The sequence below is a fragment of the Phyllopteryx taeniolatus genome, chromosome 5, assembly GCF_024500385.1.
Source record: "Phyllopteryx taeniolatus isolate TA_2022b chromosome 5, UOR_Ptae_1.2, whole genome shotgun sequence".
Lineage (NCBI taxonomy): Eukaryota > Metazoa > Chordata > Actinopteri > Syngnathiformes > Syngnathidae > Phyllopteryx > Phyllopteryx taeniolatus.
Window position 1 is genome coordinate 9,775,999 of NC_084506.1, and position 23,911 is coordinate 9,799,909.

Below are 23,911 nucleotides of genomic sequence, written 5' to 3' on the forward strand. Positions count from 1 at the left end.
GTTCAGCGCGGATGGAAGGGGCAGCGCGTGTGGCGTCGTGTGGGCAAGCGGTTTGCTCATATCAACGTGGATCGAGTGGGCCACGGTGGCGGTATGGGCACACTTTTGTTATGTGCAACGAACACAGGTGCATTTTATTGATGGCATTTTGAATGCACAGCGATACCGTAACGAGATCCTGAGGCCCGTTGTTGTGCATTCAACCTCATGTTGCAGCATGATAATGCACGGCCCCATGTCGCAAGGATCTTCACACAATTCCTGGAAGCTGAAAGCATCCCAGTTCTTGCATGGCCAGCATACTCCCCGGACATGTCACTCATTGATCATGTTTGGGATGCTCTGGATCGGCCTATACGACAGCGTGTTCCAGTTCCTGCCAATATCCAGCAACCTTGCACAGCCATTGAAGAGGAGTACACCAACATTCCACAGGCCGCAATCATTAACCAACCCTATGCAAAGGAGACGTGTCGCACTGCGTGAGGCAAATGGTGGTCACACTAGATACTGACTGGTTTTCGGACCCCAAAATGCACATTTCACAACGGCCTTTTGTTGTGGCCAGCCTAAGGCACACCTGTGCAATAATCATGCTGTCGAATCAGCATCTTGATATGCCACACCTGTGAGGTGGGATGGATTATCTCGACAAAGGAGAAATGCTCACTAACACGGATTTAGACAGATTTGGGAACAATGTTTGAGGGAAATGGCCTTTTGTGGATGTCGAAAAAAGTTTGAGATCTTTGAGTCTAGCTCCAGAAAAAACAAAGGTGAAAACAAATGTGTTACGTTTATATTTTATATCAACATATGATAACCTACATAGGCTCCGGCGCTCCCGCGACCCTTGTGAGGGTAAGCGGTCAGAGAATGGACGGCTGGATGGATGAGAACATACATACATCGAAAAAAACCTACAACAAGGGAAATTTAGAGAATCGACCAGAAAACGAAGGGATGAAGAAAAAAGAAAAAGAAGAGCTTTGGCACATGAGTGTTCAACTATCAGCGAGCAGAATGAGAGGCGACAGTACAGCTTGGTCTCCTCGACAAAAACAGTCAGCTCGTCATCCATCCATGCTTTTGGCATGCGGACACATTTACACAGTGCGCACACCCGACTGCATACCCCAGCAATCACTGCCACTCGGCTATGAGCCACCTCCAACCGCCCGTTCATCCGGCCATTGATATGTCAGTCAGCGAGCCGGTGGGGCAAAATCCCACAAACACACCAGAAGACAAAAGGTAGCCACGCTGATGTGTAGCTACTAATGTGTGCGTGATTACACACTGCAATGTTAAAGTGTATTCCGTGGCTGACATCAGTTCCAATCACAAATGAAACTATCCTGTTCTCTTTTACACGCTGCTACAATTGTGTTGACACGAAATGAAGGTGCTCCAGTAACAACATTCCCACTTTTTGTTTAAGGGTCATGTTTGTCCCTACTAATTTCAGCTTTATTTTCCATTGAATGAATGAATCTCCCCGACTTCCCTCTTGACTATTGGCCACTATTGCCTCGTGTCTGTCGGGTTGTCAACGAGACAAGCAGCAGGCTTTTCTCATTCTGATTATATCAGCGATCCTTTGTGACGAGGAGGTACATTTACCCGCACGGGGTAGTTTGATCAATGCCAGAGACGTGTAAATCCATATTGACAGTGTCTCTGCTCGTCATCTCCTATATCCATCTAACACCCATTCAAATCTGGCTCATTATCTCTCTCAATTCTTGACTGACCTCCTTCACCTCCATACAATATTCCTGTCAAACTTTGTTTGGTTTTGAGCAGATCTGGGACGCTGATAGACAAATCAGACGGTCACTTACATTGCTGGCAGACTACGTTATTTACCACGAACAGACACGTCCCTGGACATCTTTGGTCATCATAGAGTATAATGGGAGAGGCCCGCCAGACCCCCGAGGTCAAAGGGTGTGATCGTGAATCCTTTCGATCCCCAGTACAGGTTGTTAGGATGCAGTGCAACAGGCCGAGGTTTGTGTGAACTGAGTATGTGCACAGGAGGTATTTGTCAGGCAGCGCAAGGCTTTGTTATGTTGGCTTTGTTCAGTCGCTCATCTGAAATGTCGTTTTGTCAGCTTTTCAGTCTCTTTCTCCTCTCGTGAGAGATCTTGTACTCAACGGGACTGATAAGGTGACCTTGAATTGTTCAGAGATGGCAAGTAGAAAAAGAAAGTCAAACAGATCGTACACAAATGATTCATTTCGAGTTTTAGGGTTTGAAACAAGTTTTGTAATGTATTATGCCATACAATAATGTCTAAAAATCCCTAACAAATTTGTCGACTGCTTCCAGTGACAACAGTTTGCAGTTCACAAGAGGCAGTCACTAATTATAATGAGGAAAACTGGTGAAAAAAGAAAAGCCTTTCTGACTTTTGCGGGCGTGGGGGTAATCACAAATCATTTGAACTCGGATACAGTATAGGTTCTTGCAAATTTCAGTGCACTACACAAACTAGTCCTACTGTAACACATTCTGAACACGGCGCAGACTGCATTCACATTTTTTCACAAAAACACATTTTGTCCTTCAAAGTGATAAGGGGATTAGGATTAGGCCATATTATTTTCATACAGTTTTTATAAACTTCCTAAATAATAAGAGCTACCTTTCAAGCTTGTTTTTGGGAAAGGGGATTTTGGGGGATTGCATATTTTCCCTCACACTTCATGTTCCAACACAACACACACGAAGCATGGTGATGACAGTATCATGATTTTAGCTAGCTTTTTCTAAACTTTAACTGGGGCTTTAGTCAATGTGGAGGAACTCATGAACAATTGCCAGAACAGTCGGTCAGTAATGGCTAAACTATTCACAAGTCTGCCAGAAAGTTGAATTTTTGGTTTTTTCTTTTGCTTTGTTTTGGCATCGCAACCGCCCAAAATATACAGCGCATCTGACCGATTGGGAACGAGGCACGGTGCGGCCTGGGCTTGATGCCGGCCATTCGCAGGGCACACGTAGACTGAAACAACCATTCACACTCTCATTCTAATGACAGTTTAGAGTTTTCAAATAACCTTCGAAGGATGATTTGGGAATGTAGGATCAAGTAGAGTGAAACCTGCTCTGTTGTTGTGTCGCAAAAAAAGTATGTATTTTAACAGGAATGTGTTACTTAAGGTGGCACGGTGGCCAACGAGTTAGCACATCTGCCTCACAGTTCTGAGGTTGCGGGTTCAAATCCGGCCTCGCCTCTGTGGAGTTTGTTTTTGTTTGTTTTCACCGTGCCTGCGTGGCATTTTCTCCGGGTACTCCGGTTTTCCTCCCACATCCCAAAAACATGCGTGGTAGGTTGATTGAAGACTCTAAACTGCCCGTAGGTGTGAATGTGAGTGCGAATGCTCGTTTGTTTGTATGTGCAAATTGGCTGGCAAACAGTTCAGGGTGTACCCCGCCTCTCGCCCGAAGACAACCGCGACCCTAGTGAGGATAAGCGGTGCAGAAAATGGCTGGATGGATGTCTAATTTAATGTAGGACACCACTGGCAACTTGGGTGTGAATGCATGTCACAGCGCTAACAACAGAAAACAACCCAAACAAAGAAAGTGAGCAATGATTGAACAATGATTCTTATTTGGTGTAGGAATTCAAGCAGGCAAGGGTGATGACCTGACAGTGGCTCAGTCAGCTCACTAATTATCTCTGAACATTACCCGGATACAAAGCCTGGTCACTGACAGCCGAGTCTGCTCAATACTGGTCATCCACTCAATAACGCCGGCTACGCGGTGTAAGACTGGTCAACGGAGATGACCCGTATGAAATCGGAAACGTAGCACAGCGAAAGAAGCATTGCAAGGTCTTTTGTAAAAGTATTTGATCTTTTGTTATTTTGTTTTCTGAAATGTAAAAGTGTCTCACAATTTGTTATATTGTTTTTCGCTTCCAGACCACCGTACCATCTGCCCTTCAGAAAAGTAAAAGAGAAGGGGGACTTGACGCACCAACTTCCAACGCGATTACTTAGCTAGCCAAATACGGTGCCTCATTAATGGTTACATCCAAATGTTGAACAATAATCTTGGCCGAAACTAGAACACATAGACTGCAATACCACCAAACTTATAGACCTCCCATTTATCCGTTTGTGGTTTGTGGTCAAACGCCACAATTGTTTTAAGAATCCGATTATTGCAGGCACATCGTCTTGGCGGAAAAGTCTAGAAACCACCCAATCTCAGTCAGCACCATATCGTTCCTTCCCAATCCGGCACGCTCCCGATTTGGAGATGAACAAAATAAACCTTTACTGCAGCACATGGGAACAAAGTAGAATTGACCCCCTATATCACTTCATCAAAAACAATGCACTCATTTCATGTGAAAGTTTACTCCAAGAATTTCAAATTAGAGGTGGTAACGTCATTCCATACTATAAAGTAAGAATAGCAATCCTAAAAAAAACGCTTTAGAACTACCCGTTTTTGTTCAGAAAATAGGACAACTACTCCCACAAAACCAAAAACTCATTTCAGTATACATTCAAGGATACATACAAATGAATCTCAAGTACTAATGCAACACACTTACCAATCGCAAAATGGGAAAAGACCTCTCAGTCTCTACTGCATACTGGGTGCAAATCTACAGCTACACACTCTCAATGACAAATAAAAGAGGAATTTAGAGCTAGCTGTAGGATGGGGAGGGGCTTCCTCATGTGTGGGCTCAGCCACTCTGTACACCGCTTGACTAAGTCTCATTGCCGCTTATCCTCACATGGGTCGCAGGCTGCTGGAGCCTAGCCCGGCTGTCATCGGGCGGGAGGCGGGGTGCACCCTGAACCGGTCGCCAGCCAATCGCAGGGCACATACAAACAAACAACCATTCGCACTCGCATTCCCACCTACGGGCAATTTAGAGTCTTCAATCAACCTCGCGCGCATGTTTTTGGGATGTGGGACGAAATCGGCGTGCCCGGAGAAAAGAACGGGAAGAACATGCAAACTCCACACCGGCGGGGCCGGGATTTGAACCCCGCTCCTCAGAACTGTGAGGCAGATGTGCTAAACAGTCGACCGCCGTGCCGGCCAGTTGACTGACGTGCATGTGATATTGTGTTCGTTCAAATAATAACACAGGTTGTATTGAGATATCAACTCACAGGTTCTTACAGGTGTTTAGACACTATGAAAGCATCCCACCGCACCACTCATCAGCAGCACTGCCTTGCTCATTTCCTACTTCCTGTCCTGCCCTTTTCTGTCCTCTCTCCTCTTGTCCTACTGGTTAGTTGTTGCATGACTTGAAGCTGTTTCTGCAACACCACAATTGAACACTCAATCTGCGCTTCCATTCTATGAGGTATAAATGGTGCGCAAAACCCCGGCTTCTGGCTTTGTAGTGAAGCAAACTGCAACTTGAAAGGCTGCAACATACGAAAGACATTTATTTTACTCCCTGTCGGCATTAAAGCTGCCGTATACACACGCGCTCAACATATAGTTCGAGAGAGTGTGATACTTAATGTATGTGTTGGAAGCATTCCTATATCCTCTCGTCACCTGCGGCACAGCTCAGATGGGAGGGAATGGTCAATCCATAATCGTTAGGAGGGCAGGTAGAGATGGCAGAAAACAAAGCTGCAGTGGTGTCACAGAAATGTCGGGATAACAAGATTAAAGCAAGTGCGATTCATCTTCGCCTCCGACGTTTTGCTCCTCGGCCGCCCGCTGCAATATATGTAGCTACTTTATCACTTGCTTTGCTGTGTGTCTTGAGTCCATTAGTTGTTTGAGATGAGGTGTATTCAAGCGCAGCCATTGATCCAACTATCACGCGTAAACAAACTGTGTTAGACAGATGTACAAAATTAACAAATGTAGTCTCACAAAAGAAGCGAAATACTCTCTCGTGGAAAAGAGGTGTAGAATTAAAAGCACAATTGATCGTGTTCATTCTGACCTCACGGGAAAAAGAGCGTTGATCCGTTCTTGAGGGTCAAGTTCCAGGTATTTCAACCGGCTTTCCTGGCGCTTTTGTGGACTATTCTACAGGTGGGAATCCTTCTTTGTCTTCTACTCTGTTCAATTTTAAAACCATGGGACATGTCAAACATCAGGGGTCTGCAAACAAGGACTCTCACTTTGCTTAAGTGCAAAGTCACCGCATCCATCCACTTCACACATCCTCAACTCAGTTCTTCTACCTCCCCCTCTTTTTCTATCTCGATTCGGGTACCGCAGAGGAACTTTGAAGTTGTGCTGCTTGAGGACCAGAGCGAGTCACTCTGGCAAATGAGTTGCTCCTATCCCAGCAGCGGTGGCAGCATCATATCAACGGCAAACACACACACACACACACACTGCTGCGCTCTAAAGATACTCTGGTCTCCCAGCGAGATGATGGAAGTCGCCGCTTGCAACAATTTAACCTGCCCTGAAACCAAACAGCGGATTAAAAGTCACAGAGCTACTACAGAGAAACCTCTGATCTCAATGGTAAAGCTCGTCAGAGTGCAGTTAACGGCAACAAGATTCTCGTCTCACAATCGCAATCATTATTTCAAGGTATTCTCGTTGGTCTTTTCTGTTGCTCTGGTTGGATGGCTCCAATTGTAATATGGAAAACAGCTTGGCTCCGATTGGCCCACATCACGGCGTCTGCTCGAGTCTTGACAGCAGCTTGGGGCGGCCAGCGCCCCTCGCTGTGCTTAAGTGCGCAGTAACTGCCTCCCTCCCTCCATTCATTTGCGGCACATTGATGTGCTCCTCCCACCTCGGTTCTCTTCATCGGTGAAGGCGGGCTGTAATCGGCCACGGCCGGCGCGACGCGTCACCCCGGCCGCATGCCACTCTGCCTGTTATAGGAGTTGTTGGAATGTGTGCGTCTTTTTTTCCTCTCCACGCCACGCCCCTTGCGGCTGGCGACTGTCCCCGTTACTATCGACGTGAAGCAGAATGCGCCAAGCGTTGAATTGTTGGCCCGCCAAAAGGGAATTGAAGCATTGTTGTAAAACACAACCTATGTATATTTCATAGACTGTACTTATATGGGGCGGCACGGTGGGTGACTGGTAGAGCACAGGTGCCTCACAGTTCTGGGACCGGGGTTCAAATCCCAGCCCCGCCTGTGTGGAGTTTGCATGTTCTCCCCGTTCCTGCGTGGGTTTTCTCCGGGTGCTTCGCTCTCCTCCCACATCCCAAAAACATGTGGTAGGCTGATTAGACTCTAAATTGCACGTAATTGTGCGAATGGTTGTTTGTTTATATGTGCCCTGCGATTGGCCGGCGACCGGTTCAGGGTGAACCCCGCCTCTCGCCTGAGGATAGCTGGGATAGGCGCCGGCACGCCTCACGACGCGTGTGAGGATAAGCGGTACAGAAAATGGATGGATGGATATTTCTATGGCTCGGCAGTGGCTGAGACTCGTTCGCTTAAAACCTGGGAATGCCGCGTTGCCATGCGGCTGAGTGGGCATGTATCGGAGTAACGGAGTCAATTCCACCTGTTTTGCAAGCCTTCGCCTATGCCCATTTATTGACTTTTGTATTCAATTGAGAAACCGCATAGATGTCAAACTTAAACCACCACGTCAGACTCATTTTGACCTTCGTTAGGCTTAAAACTGTGGAATAAAATTGGATGGCAGGGGGGCATTTAAAGCAGCGAGAGAGGCTAAAATAAAGTAACAAACACTCACAGGAACAGCCATTCAATAATGGGTTTAGCACGAAGACCTCACCAATGTTGAATTCTTCCCAGGAACATTTTTATTCATTTGGCAGTCAACCTCTACGTCACCAGGAGGATGACTTTGAACATGAATCCATCAGTATTGAAAAACTCAAAATGGTTTATTCTGGAGGAAAGACTACAATTCGTCAAACCTTCACTGGTGCCCGTTCTTCAAAGCTAAAACTCAATATCTGTTGCAAAGTTCATCTAGCAATGCAATCATGCGGCGTTACAGTCTGCGGGGCTGTGGACTTAAAGAGGTCAACATTAGTTGGACAATTAATTCAACGTCTCTCGTCCTGTGCACGGACTTCCAATTCCCAAGGCCAGTCGGGCGAAGGGCACGGGGCACGGGGCAGGAGGGCGATTCAAAATGCGTATAGTACTGTAAATGTGGGTAACTCGAGTGGCGTTAAACACACACGCACGCACGCACGCACACGCACATAAATGAGGAGTCATTCGCTCCTCTAATGGTACGGTGGGGACCCAAGATATTAGCATAAGAAAAAAAAGTGACCCGATCGCTCTCACATCCTGGCAGGAGCACACGCCTCGATGCAAATGTGCAGCAGTGAGACAATTTAGAAAAAGTGCTTTCTGGATTCAAGAAAAACGTTTGCCGTCATGAGTTGGAACATGACGAGGCAATACTGTGCTAGACCATCAACAAACTATGTTTGAAAATAACCACTGCTGCTACAAGTGATAAAACGAGCACACGCTATATGGACAAAAGAACTGAGACACCTGGGACAGTGGGACACACACTGACAAGAAGCCAAACTAAATATGGACATTTGATGCTACAGTGTTTCCCCTCTACAGAGCAGAAACCGCTGCCGGCCACAGATCGGCAAAGGCGGATGCGTGTGTGTAGCTTTAATTCTTCTGAAAATGCTTTCCACAAGGTTTAGGTGTGTGTGTGTGTGTGTGTGTAGGGAATGTTGCCAGTCAAGTTTATCCACACCAAAGTCTCATCCATCTCTTTATGGATCTTGCTTTGTGCATTGGTGCACATTTGTGTTCAATTCAACAACTTTGATAGTTTTTATGATATTTGTGTTTGGTGGTTTACTGTGAGGTTTTTTAAATTCTTTATTTATTTTTATTTTTTTTATGTAAAACTCATTGGCCCACAGAACACTTTTCCACTTCGCGTCAGTCCATCTTAGATGTGCTCGGGCCCAGAGAAGCCGGCAGCGTTTGTGGGTGTTGTTGATAAATGGCTTTTGCTTTGCATAGTAGAGTTTTAAGTTGCACTTCCGGATGTAGCGCCGAACTGTATTTACTGACATTGGTTTCCTGAAGTGTTCCTGAGCCCATGTAGTGAAATCCTTTACACATTGATGTCGGTTTTTGATGCAGTGCCGCCCGAGGGATCGAAGGTCACGGGCCTTCAATGTCGGTTTTCGGCCTTGCCGCTTCCATGCAGTGATTTCTCCAGATTCTCTGAACCTTTTGATGATATTATGGACCGTAGATGATGAAATCCCGAAATTCCTTGCAATTGCAATTGTACGTTGAGGAACATTGTCCTTAAACAGTTGGACTATTTTCTCCCGCACTTGTTGACAAAGAGGTGAACCTCGCCCCATCTTTGCTTGTGACTGACTGAGCAATTGAGGGAAGCTCCTTTTCTACCCAATCACGGCACGGCACCCCCCTGTTCCCAATGAGCCTGTTCACCTGTGGGATGTTCCAAACACGTGTTTGTTGCCCCCGTCCCAGCTTTTTTGGAACGTGTTGCAGCCATCAAATTCTAAGGTAATGATTATTTGATCAGCTTGAACATGAAATATCTTGCCTTTGTAGTGTATTCAATTAAATACAGGATGAACATGATTTGTAAATCATTGTATTCTGTTTCTATTTATGTTTAACACAACATCGCAACTTCATTGGAATTGGGGTTGTAAGTTCAGTGTAAAACTAAACTTAGATAACAAAATAATTTCATCAATCAGAGGCCTTGCACAACAGGAACAGCGACTGCCAAGAAAACTGAGCCCCAGTTGCATCAAGAAGTTGAAAACGTGGAGAAAGCAAATGATGTTCCCATCATATACTGACAATTTTCAAAAAGAACTGAAATGAACTTTCATAGTTATTTTGCACTTTAAAAGTATAGTTTGAATTTATTATTTGAGATGAATTTTCATGGGTTTCGAATTTATTTTTTATTAAATTGATTTAAATGTAGAATATGCTCATGTTTAAGTTTAGAAGTGGTTATGTTGCAATTTAAATAGCGGTATAGATTTTTGTTATTTGTTTGATTGAAGTTATTTTTTCAGGATTTCTTAATATTTGTATTGATTTCATTCAATTGTAGTACATTCTTATTTTAAAGTTACTTTATGTAACCCATTGGTTACTAGTAAATGGGTCTGTTTTTCTCAGATCTACTGTTGCTGATTATTGTTCTCTGTTTGAGTAATATCACTTCTTCAAGCCTTTTTTAACATTCCATACTGAAAAATAAGTAATGTATGAATGATTATTGCTGCTATCGGATCAGACCGATATTGGTATCGGCCAAAATTGAAGGCTGCAACGTCGGTCTTGGATTGGGAGTGAAAAAGGTGGATCGGGACTTCCCTAGTGCCACTTCTCGATGAGATATACAATTCAAGGAAAAACTGGAAGTATGGTAATAACTGAGCTTGGGAACCTATAAATATATGTTGGGACCACCGTAAACCAAGGAAAGCAACAATTAAAAGATGTCGCCTGCAGCGTGAGAGTCGTGAGTAAACTGGGGAGACATTGTCAAACCGAGGGAATTATTAATATTGACTGCTTATCAGAGCAGCAATGACATTTCATTGAGAGAGAGTGAAAGATTCTGCCGCAGAAGAAATGCAAATGAAGGAATTCCTTTTCCATTTGTAGAATCTGTAGTGTAAGCAAGTCTTCGCCCCGCTTTCCATCTCCGAAGCAAACAATTACGTCGCGGCCTCAGCGCGAGTCCTGTTAAGCGCAATTTTTCTGACGGCAGTATCTTGTTGTCCTCTATCCCTGTGGCTCAGTATTCCGTCAAAACAAGGAGCAATTTTTGCGAGGGAAGTGAAAAGGACTGCTCGGCAGGAGCGCTGACAAGCACAAACGGTTTGTCGGTAAAAACCTGTATTATATGTAAAACCTCTAACATTTGCTATCAGTGCAACACATAATAATAGAATCACTGAAAACAGTCACAAAGGGGGTATGATGGGCAGTTTAGCGGTTTTAAGGCACACCGCAGTTGGAAAAAGTCACGCTTTCACTAAAATCTTCCATCATACCGTCGTCAAAGACAGAAAGTGAAGGTCATCGCTAGGGTGCAGCCAAGAGTAGGGGTCAGCAACCCGTGGCTCCAGAGCCGCATGGGGCTCTTTCATCCTTGAGCTGTGGTTCTCAGTGACTTTGGGGAATAAAGATTTCATTTAAAAGTCATTTTATTTTCGTTTGTTTCTGAATTTGAATATTTTGTTTGTGTTTGTGTCACATGAAAATACAACTTTTTTTGGTTTTTTAGGATGGCTCAAAATATGCGTCACAAGTGCCAATTTGCGACACCTGGCACTTGAGCTGTTCGACCTCCGCTAGGTAAATCATGGATAAATCCAAGAAAAGAAAAGTTTAGCAGATGCTATGTGCTCCATGAACTACAGGGGCTACGGACAGTATTCAGACCCCCTTAAATCTTTCACCCTTTCCCCCGACTGCTCAGTTTGGCCGGACGGCCAGCTCTAGGAAGGGTTCTGGTCGTCCCAAACGTCTTCCATTTCAGGATTATGGAGGCCACTTTGCTCTTAGGAACCTAAAGTGCAGCAGACATTTTTTTTGTAAGCTTGGCCAGATCTGGTTTTGTTAATTACGCATGTTGTTATTATTGTTGTTGTGTAGATCGGGTGGAACCCGCCTCCTGGACGGTCATACTGTTAAGGCTGAAGTTAAGCTCGTGGCCTGCCACCGCGGGGGACCTAGGTTCAAGACCCTGACCGGACCATCCGCCAACATCTCCCGGACTCACGGCTGTGGTGTCCTTGAGCAAGACACCGATACCCCGAAATGCTGCCCCCTGCTCCAGTGTGTTCCACTAACGTGTGTGTGTGTGTGTGTGTGCGTGTGTGTTCACTTTGATGGGTTAAATGCAGAGAACACATTTCGAGTGCATGCATGCATGTTCATGACAATAAAAGGGGATTCTAGTCTAGATTCACATTCATTTTTTACAGACTGCATATATCTTAAGTTTGAAGTTTTTTTTTTTGTTTCTTTCTTTTTACTGAAGTAACTTAAGGACACTATTTGCTGTTTTCGTTAAGCAGTAGGTTTCTGCTCACTTATTTTGATTTTATTTTGAAAAAACATACATTTTTTTTCAAAATAAAATGCATTGGGTTCAATAAAAAAACAAAACAAAATCAGTTTCAGCCCATTAATATACTATAACTTCTTAGTATATGTCGTATCTTTGAGTGATTAGTCATTCAACCAGTTTAATGTCCAAAGTTGAGCAAGATAAATACTTACTCTACATTAATGTGTTTTTGGTTTTTTTTTTGGACTCCTGTGCACAGTTTCCCATGGGGGGGGGGGGGAAGCACAAACCAGTGTTCATTCCCATTACAGTATATTATCATCTGCCTAATGACAAATAAACAACATGAACATCATTTTCTCATCAAAAGCCTTCTGATGAGTGGAACCCCAAAGCTCTTTACACACTACAGTAAAATAAAATAAAAAAAAGGAAAAAACAATACACGTCGTCACATTATTCTCCACGAAGCACAATAAACTCACTCATGACTTCTATTAACAAACCATAAAGTTCATGTAGGACTATCAAGTGTGATGAGATCACAGTAAACACATCATCGAAAACCACAAACCCGCTATGAGATTTGGACATCTGTTTGCAGATATTCTTCTCGCTGAATCTTGATCAAATCATGCAGCTTCAAAGACAAGGACAGGAGGCCTTTTTGGGAGGTTCGGTCTGGGGAGAGTGTGTTTGCCACACTGGAGCTCAGAATTGAGAAGGCCACGATTGCATAACCATCGGGGAAGCATGACGGAGGCGTCTGATCGTCCCAAATTTATTCTGCCGAGCGGCAAGCAACACGCAGCCGGTCATAAAGAACTATCCTCAATTGAGGACACAGCCTTCTGATTTCCACAGCGTCCCCTCGGTCTGCCAGTTGACACAAAGAGATATAGACGCAACTGGGAGCCTTAACTACTCGATGTGCTAGAAGCGCTGACAAGTTTTCCAGGACGTGCAAAGTAGCAAGAAAAAGAAAGCTAGAGGATGGGATAGTGGGCGGCGTTCATTTGATGCTTTCTTCCTCACAAATTGAGACCAGAGGTGCTGCTTCTCTCCCTTCCATGTTGCGCCACAATCCTTCCAACAAACCCAACGTGTTTACGGAGAAAGAGGGTGACTTACCTTCATGAGTACCGACTCGCTGAGTTTCTCACGGTTGACGATCTTTATGGCGACCTTCTGGCCCGTTACACAGTGAACTCCGAGCTTGACCAATCCTACAAAACAAACAAAACGGTTCATCGAGTCAAACTCGTATTTCTGCAAATGCTGAAGAACAGGGCAGAGTTCAAATTCATTCTTGCAAGGATGTCAGCATTTTTCCATCTTCCGAACGCTTGGTCATAAGCAAAACTCTGAATCAGCGCACATTGATCATTGATACTGTACATTTAATAATCAGCACCCGATTTTGAGTACAGTGTTGTTCTATTTTGATTTCGTTATGATTTGTACTGCTCCATATGATGGATGTAGCATAGTTAAGTGCTGGTGTATTGCGTTTTGTATAATATTGACGGTTTCTATATTTATTTATTATGACAGGGGCGGTATTAGGCGGATAAGGCCGAACTGAAGGCCCAGGTACCAAACGCATGGGCTGCCACGGGACAAGAAACAGCGGGTGTCTCGGCGCTAAGACTCAAAGTAAAGTACCTCTACTATAGCTTTTAATGGGCTGGTGTATGCTGCAATAAATGTGATATATCGTGATGTGTGAAGCTGTTTATTGACCACACTGATGTAAAATGCCTTGTGACTTCAAGTCCATAATGTTGATGTTGAAGTGACACTTCCCCGGGTTTATTTGAATCGTAAAAACCGCACGAGAGCGGGCCATTGGTGTTATTGATTCCTATAACGTGCTAAATAGCCGCAATCCAACGCACACGCATACGCAGCCTGCGAAAGACCGGCATACACGACGTACGTGAATGAAATAACATGGCAAAAATGTTATTACCAATTAGACATGCTGACATTTCAGAAAAACAAAGGCTTCACTTGAGAAGACTTCAATGATTCTCAGCAAGCGTTCCGACGCTGGCGCCGCTATTAACATGGCATTGCAAACTCAACTAAATCCGGTTATTCGCTGCACAAAGAAAATTCAAGTCAGCCCGCTCTGCCTTAATAAAGATCCCCTGACAACATCAGTCACAGGCAAAGTGGAAAACAACTATATGGGTGTGCACTTACAGTGGAACCATGCTATTCTTTTGCGCAGAACACGTACCGATTCAATGCTTTGATTTTCACTTAAGTTCGACTGAAGTCTCGTATGAAGTCACCCAAGTTGGCAGTTGTGTGGGACTTCGGAGTGGTACTTTCTCCGGAAAATCGCTCAGATTCGGTATTTGTGTGCACCCAGACCCCGTTGTATTTTAGAGGTGTCTGAATTTGGGGATTTGGAAAAAAAGCGAATCGTGATTTCCGAATAATTGTTTGGATTTCCTCGATTCATACATCTTCGATAGTGCAGGTGACTTTGGGTAGGAGGCGGGAGCCGCTCTGTACCGTTCGCCAGCCAATTATACTGTCACTGCTTAATCTTGCCATCACTCTTACAGTTTGCAAAACTGAAAAACCTGATAGCCAAAGAGTTTTGTTAAGGTGGTGGTTCAATTCGCGGGCTGTTTCAAAAATAAATAAATAAATAAATAAATAAATAAATAAGGGAGGACCTATATCAGGAGGCAAAAGAGAAAGATGAAGATGACGTTTTGCAGATATGGATGGTCATTAACGGAGGAATAATGGAGAGAAGTCTGGTCGCCAGGCCCCGAGGTTTCACAGGGCCATAGATGAACCAGAGAAGAGACGAGGATGAGGAGGACATCATGTTGAACAAACGGGTGAGAGCGTAACGCAGTTGATCAAGATGTGGAACAGCTGTCCTGTGATGATTATCACGTGCTGACGGACGCCAAACGAGCTCGTGAGTCTTGATAAATGCCTTCAAAATACAATATCCTTCGGAAAACATGATTATTGCCTCATATCTAACGTTTGTTTGTTTGTTTGTTTGTGTGACAAAAGTCTATCCATTATGGTTTTTTGATTTAAATAAGCTCCTCTGTATAAAGATGCATCATTTCCAAAAAAATATCGATAGAATGAATGGCTATTCCTACAGATCGACATGAAGTGCATGGCTTTCGAGGACGCGACACATTCACGCAGTCTGATCCTTCCGATCCTTAAGTGCAAAAGTGGTGCTCGAGAGATGGAAAAGGAGCCTGGGCTGCTCTACTTGTGAGTCCACGAGCTGAAACGGTGACTCGCTCAGGGGAAAAGTTTCGGTGTTTTGAGAGTATTTTGTTCATTAGCGAGAGCCGAACGGAGCAAAGAGCGACAGACGTATTGCCGCGTCCGTCTATCGTGGAGGAGGAGGAGGACCTGCGCCAAAAGGGAAAGCTCTGGAATATACCGGTCGCTCTATGGTCACAAACTGTGGGTAGTGAGCGTATGAACGAGATCATAGATACAAGCAGCTGCAATGAGGTCCCTCCACGACTCCCCTGAAGAAAGAGTGGGAAGCTCTGTTATCCGTCATCAAGAGAAATCCGAAGCAGCTGCTTAGGATGCCCCAACACTCCCGGGAATGTCTTGGGATTGACAAAGTGGCCGGGGAGAAGGCGGCCCGGGCCTTCTCTGCTTGGGCTGTTGCCCCCCGTAACCCGACCCCGGATAAGTAGATGGAATGGATGGATGGATGGAAGACACACACTGCACTCTTTCGGGTGTTTTCCTACTGTGTTGTGTTGAAGCTCTTATGGTGGCAAGTCAAGTGTAGACACATTATAGCTCCTTTCAAATACAAGAATTAAGAATCTTTTTTGCCTTTGAAACACATATTTACCAATTATGGAAGAAAGCTGATGAAGGCCAGGTGAACCACGTGCTCATATTTCTTCTATCCTGACCACAGAATGAAATAAGAACTTTGACAGTGTCGTGTTATTATTATTATATTTCACTTCATTTGATTTGTTGATGTCATTGACGCTATTATTACTATTATTGTTACGTACAGTAAAACCTGTTTGTTGTTTTCTGGCACCTTTCTGCCAGAGGATACGTAGTTATTTTCACTTCAATTTGGTCTTTTGTTGTTGCCTTTTTCTTCTTTTTTTTTTTATTTAAATAACAAAAGCAATAACCATACTCAAATATTTGCACAAGCATATGACTGCACCCTGTGATTTAAGTGGTTCCTTTGTATTGTTAAATTGTTGGTATAGTGGTGTCTGCGTTGTCTCTCGGGGGAGTTGCGCTCGAAGGTTTCGCTTTGGCATAAACACGGCCGGCCGGGGGCAAATAAGCGCACACGCAGACAGACACCGCCACGCAGTAGCTTTATTTACAACCACAGGAACAATATACAGAGAGGCTGACCTGGGTTTGCAACTCTCCACTGAATCAGCGGAGTGCATCAATTTCTCCTTTCGTTCGCCCTCCTTCCAAATCAATAGCATCAAAAGCCCTTCCTTGGCTTTAATACACAAAGTCAGAATAATGGCACCAGCCCGGGACTTGTGGGCCGCAGGGGCCACCATCGACTGACCTCCAGCCTCATCCCGGCATTCTACTCCTTTTCCTTGTGCCTCAATGATGAATGGTGTGCGTGTGCGTGTGGAGGAGCTGTTGGAGGAACGGAGAAGGAGAACTCGGATCCGCAGCTCACTGAGCAACACAACTGCGCAGCATATGAATGAATGCTACATTCCGCCATTGCGCGGCTGGAATTTTAGTCGGAGAAGAAAGGGCTTTGCAAAGCTATTTCCATTGTAATGACGTACTTGTGAACGGACACACATTTGGTGAGGTGTTTCTGGAAAAAAATAGCCCGCTCTATTTTGCGCTGTCAAATTAGTGTGGGAGTTGTGTTTGCTCAGATTTTTTCTTTTCTTTTTCCTCATACAATTGAGTGTAGGAAGGAAAGGGGGAGCGCTTTCCCGGTCGGTCATGGAGTGAACTTGTGAGAGCTCTTTCCTTGTCAAATGTAGTGGTCGATTGTTCTTGAACATCCAGGTGGCAGGAGGACCGACTGCCAACATAATTTGCCTCGCCATTGATCCCACATAGAGGTTATACACAGCAGGACAATGACAAAAATGCACTTTTTTTATTTATTGATCTATTTTTTTTTTTTTTTTTATAAACATGACATGAATGCATACACGGGTACGCAGTCGGTCACCACAAAAAGATGAATGTGCTTCTTAGGCTCTTTGTTGGACGGCTTCATTTCATCCGAAAGTAACTCCTACGGAGAGGCGCAGGACAAATGGAAAAGATCCACTTCCGCACCTCTCCCGCTTGGAATCCTGATCTTTGAGAAGCCCTAAGCCAATGCTGGCAGATGGTATTAGCTTATACTGGCTTAGCTTTCTCTCCCCAAGAGGCGCGGGCTCAGAGAAGCTCAATGCCCTTAGACGCAGATCTGTGAGCTACTTTTCACCGCGGCGCTCTAACCCCGAATACTTGACGTGCGGGTTACAGCTCTGCATTGGGATCAGAGTTTGAAAGGAAATCAAATGTGCAAACTGGGCTTATTACTTCAGCTTTTTCTGACCAGATGGAAAGCCCTCAGAGTAGAGCGTGGGAATCCCATGCTTTCAGTCAAAGGACAGGAGTTAAGACCAATCATTAACCACAACATCCCAGTGCGCCTGTCAGTTGGAATGAACATATTGTACATGACACGAAATAACGGTCACGCAGTGGGTTATCCTACCGCGCAGTGTTTCTAATTACACCAGCAAAGCAATGTATCCCACATCAGTCCATTCCATTAAATTCTGTGGCTTTATGATAACATTCCATTTCTGCGGCCGCGATGTAACCGAGCATGTACGCGAAGACGTGAAGATGCCATTTGCCGCTCGACATTAGTGCATTGGCACTGTGGCCTAATGTCGAGAGGTTTCTCTCATTTGCCTCATAGTTCGATTCTCTCATATCAGCTGGAACTGTACTACGTAGAGCTCATGCAAGCGCCGCGTATTTCTGTTTAGATGCACTTGGGTGCCTATGCCAGCAAACTTGTGTACCTGAACTGACGCCCACCGGTCTGCTCGAGGTTTCTTCCGAAGCCTAGTGCTTGCTCGTGTGGGGTTCAGTTGGTCTGCTAATAAGTTTGTTTGCTAAACCCGAGGTTTGTTTAGCGGTTAATATGATTAGATAGTCTGCCATGTTTGGGTAAAATTCATTTGAATAAGGTTCCCATCTCTGTTTAAGACAGTTTGATGATTGACTTTGTGGTCGTGTCATCTGGCTTACGTTCGCATGTCGGAGACACTCGGGTGAAGAGAGGGGCGGAGCTGTCAACTCGAGCATCACCTGGTGGTGTGTTGGCTCCTACGGTGGGGGAAAATGCCAATCCAAGCTGGCAGACCCAAACATATTGTCAGGGTCTACTAGGAACGTCTAGCAGAGTCCCCTGTCAGAAGGAGCTTCAACTCCCACCTCCAGAAGAGCTTTGACAACGTCCCGGGGGACACGGAGTCCGAGTTTATTAAAAAAAAATGTTCATTAATAAATGAAATCACCATTTTAAAACAGCATTTTAAGTTCACTTGGTTATGTTTGTTTGCTATTTACATTTGTTTGAAGATCTTAAACATTAAAGGGGGGAAACTATGCAAAAATCTAAGATTGAGAGAAGGGGGCCAAACTTTTTCACGGCACTGTAAGTCACTAGTCCTGTCGCAGGTCATCAAGCAGAAGATTCGACCAGATTTCACCTCTTTCAAAGACAACTGGCCAATATCACAAATAATTATAGGGATACAAAGAAAGGGACTCCAACTTTACCCAATTTGAAAGGTTGCTAATGCTGCATTTCAGAAAACTGTGCAAAAGTGCAACGTAATACCAGCTCAAAGTCAGAGACCCCATTTCACCAATGTGAAATTTGACACCGCATGTGAATGTAAAAGTCCATTGCAAATCTCCTAGCCTACAGCCACGCATTTGGTACACTTCTTATCATGTTCATGCTTGCGGGAAGCTGAAGCCCATCCCGGCCGACTTCAGGCATAAAGCAGAATACACATTACAAATAATATCAACTATTATGTTATAAACTATAGCTATCTGTATTTATTGGTTAAGGCATCATTTATCACAGCCAACATTTTAAGGATGGACTTTGGTGTGACGGTATGTGCATCTGAATACATTTGAATTAGTTAATGTCATGTATTTCTACAGTTCAAGAAAACCCGTATACGATATAGATTCACTACCAAGAGTAATTTTTCTATGATGCATTTGTTTGTATTTTGATGATTCCAGCTTCCAGCTAATGAAACCCCACATTTTACCATCTGCGAGCAATTAGAATGTTGCATAAGAAAGTCTAAAGGATTCGAATATGCAAATGAGGTTGGAATTGGCCTTCTGAAAAGCATGTGTGTTGAATGAATCTGTAAAATTAATGAGTTGCACTGTTGGAATTCCCATGCATGCCGACAGTATTCTAATTTATTGAGATGCGCCTGTATATATATCCTTGCTCGTGAGAATATAATTGTGAAATGCAAATAAAAGGAGCCAAGACCTTATGATCTCCAAGTGGCTATTTCCCGCAACACCGACTACTACAGCTTTAAATACAAAATGTATATATCCATCCACTGGTCACCGCTCAGTGGTAGATCACCATCAACATAGATTCAGTGGAATATATTAAGTTCAATTCCGAATTTTAGGTCAAGTGTTTGGAAATAGTGCCTGCCTCTTTTGAGAATGCAATGTCACCCATTAAGTTGATCACAGTCAGCGATATCGCTTCTCTTTGAAATCGCGCTGCCTAGATGTCGGTGCAAATTCTAAATATTCCTCTCTGACTCCTGGCCTGAAGTGATAGGGGGCTCCGGCCAGAATTGAGCAGCAGTGACACTGTCAGAGGGATGTACTGTGAAAATACCAAAACGGGAAGATCAGAGCAAACTGGGTGGCAGATAACGGCGAGATAAGAGGGCGGAGAGGTATCGCGCGGCCACGTGGCCGCTGCAAGGAGAGGGCGACGCGCTGGTAACCGTAGATAAACAACGGAGACTGAGTCAAAACACAGAGAGAAAGCCAGGCAGAGGAGAATGAGGCACTCAGATCTATTTTTAATGCCACTGATGGGGGATCAGCAAAAGGAATGTATAATTACAGCCTCATGAATAATACAAGCTGATGTATTTTAATTAGCCACACCAGGCACACTGCAGAGGCCGCAGTTGGTGGGACAAAAACATGCATACATACGCATGTGGACAGACACACACGTTCCTCTACAGCACAGGTGTCAAACTGGTGGCCAAGGGGCCGGATCTGGCCCACCACATCATTCGATGTGCAAATGATGCTTCGTTGCTCGCAAAATATCAAAATTGCTCATTATTTTATAACATTGAGATATTGCAAGCATTTCTTGTTGCCAATCCCCTTTGAGAAGAAATGTAATAGTTAAAAACATGTTTTGATAGGCTTCCGATTTCAAAACTAGCATACGTGTATAGTGTATGTAATTATAGAAGGCGATAATGCATTTGTACGGGTTCCCAGTCATAACGGCCCTCTCAGGGAAGTTAGAACTACGATGTGGCCCCTAACAAAAATGAGTTTGACACCCCTGCTATATCCAGAGAAAGGAAGGACGGCCGTAGATACAAGGCTGCGGAGTGTGCGAAGCATGTGTTGGTGTGCAAGCTAAACGTGTACTCACATGCGAGTGTCCACTCAAAGGATCGGTGCCTTGCCTTTGACTTTCTGCCTGACTGAGTGAGAGCAACACCGAGAAACAAAGGACGTCTGCCTCTCGTGTATTGGCTAACCTCCACTCAGCTATTAGACATAATGAGTAGCAAATATGGATATGCTGATAGTGACTGAAAAATCTTGCATAGTAATATGTAATACATAGCAACACTATCTAGTTAAAAAGAAAAACTAATGGTCTTTCCTGCACATGAGAAAGGAGATGATCAAACACGCTAGAATTCACCTCAAGTTACTTCATTGTTGATACACATTCATTATCACAGATGGTTCAATCAGGAAGGCCCCATGAGACAAATTCAGAACGGTACTGGAAATGATGATTGACAACCGACAACAAAATTGGACTCACTGCACATCAAGAGCAAGCGGGAAGCTTGATCAAAGTTGGAATGACACATCAAGAAGGAGGCAGGATGTTATTTGATTTTTACCTGGCAGCTAATCTCCTCATATGTTCACAGACTTCATTTGTAAGCTAATTTGTGGCTGGCAAACAAGTTTGAGGATGGGCGAGCATATTGGATGGTACCCAATGTCTCACTCCAACTCCGTTTGTTGATTAACTTTTATTTGCCAATGAGGGGGCTACACACTTTAGCAAAGATCGAAAAAGTAAACTGGAACATTCCTTTGTCTTAGTGAAACTTGAACGAGATAAACGCAATGAATGTCATTTGATACAATGCATGTATTTAACCGTGCGATATTCAATTGTTATATAGCGCAATCAGGTTTTACATCATAAATATTGACACATTTTTCCAAATGGGCTTTCACTTGTATAGCACTTTTCTACCTTCACGGTACTCAAAAGCACTTGAACACAGTCGTCGTTCACCGACTGATGATACGGCATCAGGAGCACCTGGGGGTTCAGTATCTATATGTATGGCAAGTAAGTATTTGGTCAATAACAAAAGTTGCTCTCAATACTTTGTTATATACCCTGTGTTGGCAATGACAGAGGTCAAATGCTTTCTGTAAGTCATCCCAAGGTTTTGACCCACTGTCGCGGGTATTCTGATGTAACTCAGCATTCTTTCTCCTCCAAACACGACAAGTTGAGTTTTTACCAAAAACTAAAACGTTTTATTTTTGGTTTCATCTGACCATATGACATTCTCCCAATCCTCCTCTGGATCATCCAAATGCTCTCTAGCAAACTTCAGACGGGCCTGGACATGTACTGGCTTAAGCAGGGGGACACGTCTGGCACTGCAGGATTTGATCCCCTGGCGGCGTAGTGTGTTTACTGATGGTAGCCTTTGTTACTTTGGTTCCAGCTCTCTGCGGGTCATTCTCTATCTATTCCTGTCAAGCAATGGTAAATGCAAATTACGGTTTTGTTTACGTGCATACACATAGACCAAAATACACGCGTACAATTAGATCATATGCATGCAGTAAGAGAGCAGTCACTAACATTTGGGGTTTCAGTGCCTTGTTGAAGGGCACCTTGCCAGGAGTCAGAAACTGAGTAAGCATCTTTAAAGTAACCCCCATTCTCCTTGGTCTGTCAGTGTTAGGTCATCAGCGGGTCTCAAAACTCTGACCCTCCCACCCCCAAGCCAAGTCTTAAAAGCAACTAATTGTCCATTAGTAGTCAGGTAAGTAACCACATGGGGTAACGACGTATGACAGAAACTGCTCTCAGAAGGATATACGGTCGTATAGTTCGACATCAACCTGCAAACTATAACAACAGTACATAATGTTAAATCAATGCTTCTCAATCCTGTCAGTCAAAACGGTGGTGCTATTATCTTCATTAAATTATAATGCACAACTCCTTTGTAAGACCTCGACATATTGCTATGTACAGGTGTTTCTTCATTAAAAATGAATTGATAAATATATTCGTTCAAATAAAATGTGCTTTCCTCCAAAGACTTCAAGGTGCGGAAATCCATGTTCACTCGGAGATGCCCGAGCGTAATTATATTTCGAGCCAATATTTATCATCATACCATATTTGTGAAACGAAAGCACGAAATGCATTATTCATACAAGGAATTTCATTGCGGCAACATACTGGTTAGCACGTTTGCCTCACAAAAAGGACCTGGGATCGAACCTCGGCTCAGGCCTTTCTGAGGCCATGCTAAGACAGGCTGCCAGTCAAACGCAGGGCACACATACATCAATTAGATTAGTTTGCATGTATGCATGTTTTTCGAATGTGTGGGAGGAAGGCCTATTTCCAGTTTTCCACACGGAAAGGCCCGAGCCGAGGTTTGAGCATGGCTTTTGTATTGTGGGCCAACAGATTAGATTTACTGTTTTTTTTTTTTTTTTTTTAAACTCACTCGGCTGGGTACAAATGACGGTTGTCAAACTGTTTTGGGGTTGTTGTTTTTTTGCACAATCTTTTAAGCCAAGCATCTGGTTAAAAGGGTAACCATTGTGGAGCTTTCCTTCCTTAATGGTAGCGTACAAACAATTTTTTTCTACATGTAAATTATGGGCTCCAGAATTTGCCTGGAGAATATTAGAGCCCTAAAGGAAAAAAACATTTAACTTCAGACTCAATCATTTGCATTGTTTAAAAGAGATTCTTCTCTATATCAGTATTTGATTCCTCATAGGAACCCACTGAGTCATGGGACATCCATAGGGAGAAAGTAATAAATCCAAAAGAAGATAAAGAGATGAGTGCGGCTGGAGGTATTTAGGATGGGAGGATGTGTTGCTAATCATCCCAGCAGCCATTGGTGGGGCTGTTGACACCTCTCTCAGGGAGTAGGTTCATTTTAAACAGAAGTCTTCTGTTTAAATCAATGCATCCGAGGCAGCTTTCTCACTAGGCAAGCCACTACTGCATTCTGAATGAGACAACAAAATAATTTGTATTTGTCACTAAAAGCCATATACCGTTGTTGTTGTTTTTTTTCCACTTCTCTCACTTTCTGGGGACCACAACCTTCATTCCGCCTGTCTAGTATTGTCTTTTGTTTGTCATGTTCGTTCGTCTTTGGCAAAACCATGCTACATACTTACACGAGGGAATACTTGCTAAGCACTTGGGAGTACCCTCTGCCAACTTTCACAAATCAACAAAGTTTTTTCTAGGAGTTATTTACCAGCG

The 23,911-nt window shown here is 43.9% G+C and overlaps 1 protein-coding gene across 9 annotated transcripts in view; it reads right to left on the reverse strand.

Moving 5' to 3' along the window:
• brsk2a (BR serine/threonine kinase 2a) overlaps positions 1 to 23,911 on the reverse strand; it is a 152,477-nt gene that overhangs the window by 52,047 nt on the left and 76,519 nt on the right. For all 9 annotated transcript variants that reach the window (XM_061772867.1, XM_061772865.1, XM_061772868.1 and 6 more), the window contains exon 2: positions 13,168 to 13,262. In XM_061772867.1, coding sequence (XP_061628851.1) covers positions 13,168 to 13,262 — 95 coding nt within the window. The remainder of the gene's footprint in view (positions 1 to 13,167; positions 13,263 to 23,911) is intronic.